General features: G+C 49.3%; 1 protein-coding gene across 1 annotated transcript in view; it reads left to right on the forward strand.

Annotated features, from left to right (window-relative positions):
• The first annotated feature begins 6,462 nt into the window (after positions 1-6,462).
• The window catches only part of brsk2a (BR serine/threonine kinase 2a), a 61,502-nt gene continuing 57,964 nt past the window's right edge, over positions 6,463-10,000 (forward strand). The window contains exon 1 of the mRNA XM_060061574.1: positions 6,463-6,564. Coding sequence (XP_059917557.1) covers positions 6,463-6,564 — 102 coding nt within the window. The remainder of the gene's footprint in view (positions 6,565-10,000) is intronic.

Here is a 10,000-nt window from a genome sequence, read left to right on the forward strand (position 1 = left end):
TAATACCATTGTTCTCAGTGAAGGTGTGGTACACACATACACACACACACACACACAAACACACAGACGCACACACGCACACACAATGTTGCCAACAATGGGTTTTGTCTGACGGTGCCCAGAAATCCTCTCCATCCCGCTCCAGTGTGCGGAGCTCCTCTCAAAGCCATCTATTATCTCTCCCTTAACCAGAGCCAAACCCTGACATGTACCTGCAGAGAGCAACGGGCGGGCTGGGAGCTGCACTGGGATATGCTGGGCACCTGGTGCGCACTCCCCCCTTCAGGCCGGGCTTTTCTATGGATCACCAGAGCAACACACTTCATCTGTCCATGTGATGACGTGCCCCTCTGTCGAGTAGTAGATGAGCTGCTCGATTATTCTCCACAAAACCTTCCATCAAAGGCAGAAACCAACAGTACACTACATAAAGGGTAACACAGAAGTGCACAATAGCGACAGACAAAGCGACATAAGAACAAGACTCATCGGTCAGCAAGTCACCGTGTTCAGGGTTGCTATGGCTACGGGTATCAGGCTGTTTAGGTCTGCTATGGTTACAGAGAGTCAGGCTGTTTAGGGCTGCTGTGGTTACCGTCTCAGTCTGTTTAGGGCTGCTATGGTTAAGTGTTTCAGGCTGTTTAGGGCTGATATGGTTAAGGTCTCAGGCTGTTCAGGGCCGCTGGTCTCAGGCTTTTGCTGAAGCGAGCCTTTTCTTATCTCTGGTTCATGTACCTGCTCCCATAGGGCAGCACAAGGAGTCCATCTTCCTCTCCTCTTATCCACCCCTCTGCCTCCTCCAAGTGCAAGGTCACATTAACTCTCCTCCCCCTTCCTGAGCTACCCCGTCCCCTAATCCCCTCCCCCTTGGACCGGGACCCCCCATGGCGGCTTTCCTCTCATAATTCACGCACACGGACGTAATGGAATGGGTGACCTAGCTACGACCTTGCCAAAGCTGTCAAAGAAGTGGGTGGGGGGGGGGGGGGGGGGGGGGGGGGGGGCAGTGGTGACCTTTGACCTTGGGCTGTCATTAACCAACACGATGTCCGCAAAGTCATCCGGGGACGCGGGGTGTGTTGGCGTGGGAGCAAGTGATAGATGGACGGACAGACAGACACACGGACACACACGTCACAGAGATGATTAGAGAGACAGCATGATGGAGGGGGAGAGTGGGTGTGGGAGAGAAAGAGGGAGACGGCGACAGAAAGGGGAAGTGAAAGCCAGAGGATAAAGCGTCCAGGAGAGAGAGGGAGAGATGTAGACGGAGATAAAGAAGCCAGTGATCAAGTCTCAGTGATTCAGCCCGGAGTCCTTTGGATCGATCGATGTGTAGCTGTCATTGATCAGGCTCCCCGTGTGGGGCAGAATGACTGATACGGTGATTATCAGCACTCCCTGCAATGCTCACGCTGGGTTGTGTGTGTGTGTGCGTGTTTGTGTGTCTCTAATGAACACATTGTGGAACAAAGAGAGAGCGATGACATGGTCTGTGCTGAGAGAGAGAGAGAGAGAGAGGGGGAGAGGGGGAGAGGGAGAGAGAGAGAGAGGGAGAGAGAGAGAGAGAGAGATAACAATGGCAGGATAGTATCATAAATAAATACACAATGGGTATTTCTGTGCGTTCAATCTGATTCTCAGTGGGGCAGTCTCAGCTGGAAGTGTTATAACAAATATTTCTGTCACCCTTTTTTCCTCTCTCTTCCACACAAATGGATTTCAGAGGTACACGAAACCCACGGCCTATCCCTTTCCACAGCCAGTATATGTACAGCCGGCCCCATACACATAGACATTCAGCTGTTTCAAATATTGTTACTTAATATCATCTATCAAAGATACATTTGATCATGGATATTAAAAATGTCGATCTTAAATTCTACTACTAACTGAATATACATATAGACATATTTTCTGTATAACTTTTGTATATTTTTTTGGTAGTACTTATTAATCTCTTTTTAATTGTGCCTACTGTCCTGTACGTTAGGCTCCAACAGCTCTAAGCACTTCTTATCTTATTGATTGATTCAGGCTCATCAATGCATGTGTTTCCATGTAGTACTAAAACAAAAAAACCTGCACGCCAGGACGGTCCATCCAGGTTCTGGGGTATCGAACAAAGAGCTCTGGTTGGCTGGACGACCTTGACCCTGAGGTGACCTCATTGCCAGAGGGCGGAGCTTGCTTTGTGCTCAGAGTGGACTGATTGAACGTACGCACACGTAATGAATCCTTTCACTCGTTGATCGACGCGTCGATAACTACGCATTTCAAATACATTTCTACATTTAATTCACGAGGCAGCTGACGTCAATCGATTCAAGAGGGGCTGAAGAGTGAGGGATTGAGTGTGTGGTTCTGAGATGCACACATTTAGGCGCTTTAATTCACAGAAAAAATGAAGCAGCCTTTGATTCAGAATGCTTTATTGGACATCCTTTGACAGGGCACAATACAAGCAGTCAACTGTTTCTCTCTTATATTGAACCAAGAAAATCTCCATGAATTATTTTCCTGCATCGTGTGTTCCGAACCCATTTGGATGAGGAAAACCCTCGTATTGTCTCCGATACACATAAAGGATTGGAGAGTCCACACTCAGACACATGGTACTACGCACATAAGCAAGCCAAAACACTCACACCCATACACACATACACACACCCACGCTTGCATTCAGCACAATAATAATAATACCTTAATTATACCTTTACATACTGCTGCATGATGATAATACGCATAATTATACCTTTAGAATCCTGATGTGAAGCACCTTAATGCGACGTTAAGCTGACGTAATTAACTTGCTCTTTACTCTACCGAAATTGCTCCTCCAATTTCAGTCACAGACATGTTTAGTAAAATACACATCCATGTGTACATAACAAACCCTGTGTGAGTGCGTGTGTGTGTGTTCCGTGTATCTGTGTGTATCTGTGTCGCTGTTTGCTTTTATGTCTGTGTGTTTGTCAATGTGCCTGCGTGTGTGTTCATGTGTGTGTTCGGTGCGTGTGTTTGTTTGTGTGGGTGTTGGTGTTTGGATTGTGTGTCTGTTTGTCTGTGTGTGTGCATGCATGTGTGTGTGTTCATGTGTGTATCTGTGTGTCTTTGTTTGCATTGTGCTTCTGTTTGGCTGTGTGTGTGTGTGTGTGTGTGTGTCAAGTCAACGTGTGTTCACAAGTCATCGGCCCGTATGGATCAAGAGCTGACTGAATCCATCCCCCAGTGACTCCCCCCTGCACCCCCCTGTCTCCCAGCCCCTCCCCCCCACTTGCTTTCATCTCTCCTCTCAAATGAGAATTTAAGCCGTCTCTCTTTTTTCATCTCTCCTGTTCCCTCCAGCTCCAACCATCACCTCCATCAGATCCTCCTCGTAATTCTGGTGGTCTCTGTGACTGTGTTTAACCCCTGGGTTGACCTTGGACCACATTTTACAGTCAGACTTGTGGTCTTCGCCCTGCTTAAACTTTTCGTTCTTGTCTGTCTCACATGTCCTGTGAGACAGACACACACATACACACACACACACACACACACCAACCATGTGAACGAGGTTCCAAAAGGAAAAATACTAGTTATTTGTTCTCAGTGAATGTTTTACACACATACACACCCATAAACGCACACAGAAACACACACACACAGACACACACACACACAATGACCCACACAGTTCAATTATTTAATGAATTTAATTGATTAGATTAAGTTTCTTCTATGTATTTGTGTGTCATGTATAGTGGTGGTATGTTGTCTATAGGGTTGCTAGTGGATTTGTTTCTGTGTTTCGCTATTTGTTTGATCACCTCAATCTTTGAATTTTCTTACCTGCATGTGCAGGACAAAACTCCCCCTTGGGACAGTCACACACCTGTTCTACTCTAGTGTATTCTTACAACATCTTCTGGTTTTTCTTTTGCCTCGATTCCTGTCGCTGACTATCTTGCTACCAACCAAATAGTCCACATGATAGGCTTCTGTGTTTCCTACTTTATATTCTACTCATTCATTAGCTGTTGTCGTTGGGAGTAGTGTACGATAAAACCAGCTAGCCCAGCGACGGCGGGTGAATATATAGCGTTCTTTGAACCGGCCCAGACGCCTGTCACGGCCACTTTGATCCCCGATCGCAATATCAAGGGAGCGCGCCTGCGTTCCCCTCCGAGGGGAGGTGACAGATATGTCTGTTTTCCTTCTGGCTGCGTGAAGGGAAGGGTAAGATAGACGGAGAGAGGGACAGAGGGCTAAATGAGTTAGAGCCAGAGATCTAGGGCCGGGGATAGGAACCGTGACAGGGGCTGTGATCCGGTGTTTTCCCCTTTCCTCTGAAGACGGGGAACAGCTCGTCGGTGCCGTGACATGTGTGACATGAATCTAATGGGGTAGTGTCTCCGTAGCCGGGGGGGGCTCGGCTCTGATCGGCGTCCTCTGGTCAATGTGGGGTCCCGGCGTAGAGCAGCAGGGATCGGGACGACAGCTAATCGTTTGCTACTTGGTCCGTTCAGTGAAGAGCTGAGGTCGCGAAGCCTACACAATTGGCTGCATGCTTAATTCGGCCATATAGACCACCTACCGCCCTCTGTCCCTGCCCATCTCCCCTCTCCCACCCTCCCTCTCTCCCTCCCAGTTGTTCCTCTCTCTCACTCCCTCCCCACCTCCTTCCCCCTCCCAGCGGTCCTCTCCCTCCTTCCCTCCCTTCCACCCTCCCTCTCTACCAGTGGTCCTCCCAGTTCTCTCCCTCCCTGCCCCATTACCTCCCTCCCTCCCTCTCTCCCAGTGGTCCCCCGAGTTCTCTTCCTCTCTCCCTCCCTGCCCCACTCCCTCCCTCCATCCCTCCCCCCTCCCAGTGGTCCCCCCCTGTTGTTCCTCCCCCCCTCCCACCCTCCCTCCCTCCCTCCCTCTCTCTCCCAGTGCTCCTCCCAGTGCTCCCGTCGTCCCAGCCCAGATGTGGCCGGCGTCGGGCCCAGGGACACCAAGCCTCCCGCACCTGCAAATGACTCCGTAATGAGAAATAATGAATTGCATTAGATATATAATCAAACACAACAACATCCAAATCAAATCCTCCGTGATGAAAAGTGTTCAGCCGCTTTTTAATTTAGAGCAACAGCAGGTGGCTCCTCGGGGTCCCATGATGAGACAGACGCTGCTGTTGGTTTTAAATATAATATAACATTAATAACCGGATTTAATACGGAGTGCAAGGGCTCTGCTTGCCGTCTTGCACACGTGACGATGTGCCGGGTTTACACTGAAAAATAATCGAATTATGTTTGCGCTTTTAAAAACCAACCCCGGTATTACGCGCAGGATGCCGTGATTCATGCACGGGTGAAACACGACGTATCGCGACGTACAGTTACACTCGCTTTCGGTTTAGATCAAAACAGACCTCGCTCATCTGTTTATAATGAGCAATCATGTCAAACACGTGCCCACAATCGATTGCTAATTATAGCAACACACGCTGATAATGAGGTGAACGCAGGCGCTTTATGGAAGGAGAAGATAACCAGCGGCCCGCTACCCTGTTTCATTTCCTCTTCTCACATCCATGAAATTGATCTCGCGCGCATGACGGCATGCAATCTTTACCTGCCCCCCCCCCCCGCCCTGCGTAGTTAAATTGCTTTAGTGCAGCTGAAGGGGGCGTCGCCTCCCAGTCATTACACCGGCCTGCTATTGGCCATGCCGGTCTGCCGGTCAGGGGGCCATCGCCCCGGGCGATGTTGTTCCATGCGGTGCTAAAATCACAAATGGTCCAAATAATTGAGCCCCAAAGCCAGAAATGTAGTGTGGTAATGAATTAACAGTAGATATGGCCACAGTCGCGCCGCCTTCTCCATCATTCACACTCGAGGAACCTGCGCCCGCCACTGATGAAGATCGCCCTGAGTGATAAAGGTCACTCTGAAGGATGGAGGTCACACTGAATGATGAAGGTCACCCTGAAGGATGAAGGTCACCCTGATGGATGGGAGCGTTTAGCTTTGGTATTTCTTATTTAGTTGTTTTGCTGTTTAAGCAAAAGCCCCTTGCTGTGAGTTGAGTGTAATTTAGAATCAGGTACGAGGTTTGGGGCAGTTTGCTCTTGGACACCACGTACATTTACCTTTACATTTCGGGCCTTCCGCTTTTATCCAAAGTGACTTACAATAAGTACATTTCTCAGAAGAAAGAGAGTTGGGGGGGGGGGGAGGGCTAGGCAGAGTCAGGTGAACTGCGAACACTGGGGATCAAACCTGGGACCTTCCGGCCCCGTACGACCACCACAGCGCCCTGGCCACGTTCCCCTAAGACACACCTCTAACACCCATACTTCCACTTCTGGGACTGCTCGCTGAAAGGTGGTAACTTGTGGAAGTTAATTAGAGCTGGCCTCACGGCGGCGATGGACAGAAGGTATTTCATGGCACCCTGCACCACTTCACAGGCTTACCGGTCCGCCTGTACGCGATGTGGCGGGCCAGGCAGGACGAGACTGATTGGGCGAACCTCGGAGATCCCTTCCTGCTGCCCAGGAGTCCTGTTCTGAGCGCTCTGCTGATGGCTACCACCGTACTCTGCAACACAAATGATCTCCTGGCTCGATAACCAATTAGGATTTGTGTCCGTCGGCGGCGGCGGAGTTGCAGATCCAACGGATCTGGATAGCGAACTGTACCCCCCCGCCCCCCACCCCCACCCCCACCCTCAACACTAACCCCCACCTACCTGTGGTGCTCATTGATTCTCTGGACACTAGCAGCGAACAACGCAGCACACACAGTAGGCAGACACGGAAGTAGGCCGCTTGAGAGTGTGTGTTTGTGTATATCCTATATGTGCCAAACATGCATTTGTACGTGTGTGTGTGTGTGTGTGTGTCTGTGTGTGTAGGTTTGTGTGAATCCTCTACCTGCCAAACTTCCATCTTTACAAGTGTGTGTGTATGTTTGTGGGTTTTTGTGTATCCTATACCTGCCAAACGGGCATGTGTACAATTGAGTGTGTGTATATGTGTGTGTGTGTATACTATGCGTGCCAAACTTTCATGTGTATACATATGTGTGTGTGTGTGTGTGCGTGTGTGTGTGTGTGTGTGTGTGCAGATCCTATACGTGCCAGACGTCCATGTGTGTGTGTGTATGCTATACATGCCAAACTTTCATGTTTCAACACAAGTGTGTGTGCGTGTGTGAGTGTCCATCCTATACGTGCCAAACGTGCACGTGTCCCCGTGTGTGTGCCAGCGGTGGGGGTCCGAGAGGCTGCTGTTAATAAACACCTGATACAAGCCTCAGTGAGGGGGATATTAAAGGTGAGCAGCATGTCCAGGCTCACAGATGCTGGGAGATAATGAGATGGAGCGGGTGCCACTCACAGGAAGCCGGCCAAGAGAGGCACCTGCCACCCTGCTGACAAACATCCTCCTGCTGGGTTCGACTTACGGAGAGGGAGAGATATACTGAATGAAACGAGGGACACAAATTGGAAATCTATTTGTGTGTGTGTGTGTGTTTGGTATGTATGTGTGTGTCTAAGCATTTTTCTGTGTGTGCGCGTGTGTCGGCCTGTGTGTGTGTGTTTGAGCGTGTGTATGTGTGTTTGCACGTTTGTGTGTGTGTGTGTGTTTGTATGTTAAAGCGTTTGCGTGCATGTTTGTGTATGTCTGAGCGTGTTTGTGTTAGTATGTTTGAGCGTGTGTGTGTGTTTGAACGTGTGTGTGCGTGTGTGTGTGCGCGCCTGTGTCGGTGTGTGTGTTTTAGTGTGTGTGAGTGTGTGTATGCCTGTGTGCCCGAGTGTGTTTAACAAAACAGGTGTTTGGCTTGCCTTGTGTGTTCATGCACGTCCTTCTGTGGAGTCTGGTGGTCATCCTTTAATGCCGCGACGCCACACAGTAGATGCAAAAACAATTCCCCAAAAAAGCCCTCAAGCTGTCTTCTATCAATTTCAAAACCCATTTTGGATAAGTGTGCACTCATTTTGTGTAGAATTGTTTGGAACAAGTGTCCGAGCGGGACTTAAGGACTTGGAAGTCAGGCCCACGCCTCGGCGACTCATGAGCTAATCTCATCACCGAGTTGATGAGCTACATTACAGTTGTTTCTTGGCGCACTAAAGCTAATTTCTCTCATTTCAATTAACATGCAGACAGAGCTTAAAGGAAGCTTAGCGGGGGTCACTAGCTCCGGAGCTATAGCTCACATTTCCGCGGCTCAGCTACCGGCGACATGGGTGGCATTAGCCCCCGCCGCCAGCTAGCTAGCTAGCTGCTATCTGCTACCGGGGCCGCAGGTGAGCTAGTGACGCTTATTAACGGAAGGGATTAGCCATGATTAGCCCCAGCTGTTATTCCCTGTGATACCTACGGCTAAGCTGTGATACCTTGTGCTCTGCCCCAGGTAGCGGCTAGCTAGCTGCTAGCAGGGCCGCAGGTGAGCTAGTGCCGCTGTGTGGTGGTTCTGATAACGCTCATTACCGGAGGGATTAGCCGTGATTAGCCCCAGCTGTTAGTCCCTGTGATACCTAAAGCTAAGCTAAGCTCTATTTCAGTCTCGCAGTGCACTCAGCAGCTCATTCTGTTCTGGGTTGAGAATTTGCTTTTGGTTTTCTGCAAGGGTAAACCCGGATCTATTTTAAATATTTCGTAGGAGAAGTAACGCCTCAATCCCGTACACGGCCCGCATCGGTTTCATTCAGGCATGTACCCGTCTGTGTGTGTGTGCGTGAATGCGTGCGTGCGTGTGCGTATATCTAAGCTACGTGGCAAACGTATAGGAATACGCGGAACTCCTTCCTCGATAAAAAAGTGACAGGATCTGTGTGTGTTAGACAACTTTCTTCTGCATACATTATGCATGCAGACCAACTGTTTGTTTGGTATCTTGTAAATAACACTTGTAGACAATAGTGGTGCTCCGGAGGATTAGGCTTTAACAACAGCGCATCCTCCCTCAAAACAAGGCAGATCTTTTATTTATTGGGGAGAACAGTTGCTGCTTGTTGCTCCAGACCGTCTCACTGTGTTCTGATATACAGAGTAATGGGTCTCAATACATATGCATCTTTAATGCTTATCATCCCAGTCCTGATTCCGTAGATAAATCAACTCATGACGGTAAAATTGCGATATGTTGCCTCAATAAAAACGTTGCAAATGACTTTCTTTCATGTTGAATCAGGGAGCCTTTTATCCCGATATAAAGGAATACAATAAAAAGAAAGGAAAGTGAGGAACACTCCAAGGAGGGTCGCCTGATTTCATGCCCAGTCGAGCAAGCAGTCGTGCTCCACTCTGACAACAACACACTGGCTGGCGGTCGCGCTGCTGCCAGTGCAGAGCCACCGCCGCCGACTCCAGCTCACATGTGAGTGCCCAGGACCCTTCGTGCCTGACACAAAGGCGAAGCGAAAGGCACCGTGGCAACGGAGGCATAAAGAATGGAATTGACAGGAGAGGCGATGGCAGAGATAGCCATTCAGTCTGCCCGGCTCTTTTGGAAGATAAGGAGGTGTCGCAGCGGGGGGGGGGGCCTCTACATGACCCCCCGCTGATGTTGACGTGAATCTGAAGTGATCTCGTCGGTTCCCCCGGTGGAAGTCGGCCGTTGTCTCCAGGAATAGCGTGGAGCTCCTCTCAGGGCTCCCAGGCAGGCGTGAAGACACCTCTGTGTGTTTCCTCAACGGTTCTCCTGCTGCGGTTTCCCTCACGTGTCAGGGCGTTAGCTTCAGTCCAAGTGTGTGGGGGTGACTGCAGGAGGATACTTCCTCAGACACTTTGGTGAAGGTTGGAGGCAGGCGCAGTGTACTAAAACTCTATTTCATTTGGCGGGTTTAGAGATGCTCCGATACCATTTTGATTCCTGAACTTGAGTATCGGCCGATGCCAAGTTTATACCGATACAGCATCTAGCATTGTAACTACTAAAAGCACTTCGTTTTTATAAAAAACAAACAGAACCTGATCATTTACATTTATAATCTATAATTAGAATAATACATTAGTATACTT

Source organism: Gadus macrocephalus, chromosome 9, assembly GCF_031168955.1.
Source record: "Gadus macrocephalus chromosome 9, ASM3116895v1".
In the NCBI taxonomy this organism is placed as follows: domain Eukaryota; kingdom Metazoa; phylum Chordata; class Actinopteri; order Gadiformes; family Gadidae; genus Gadus; species Gadus macrocephalus.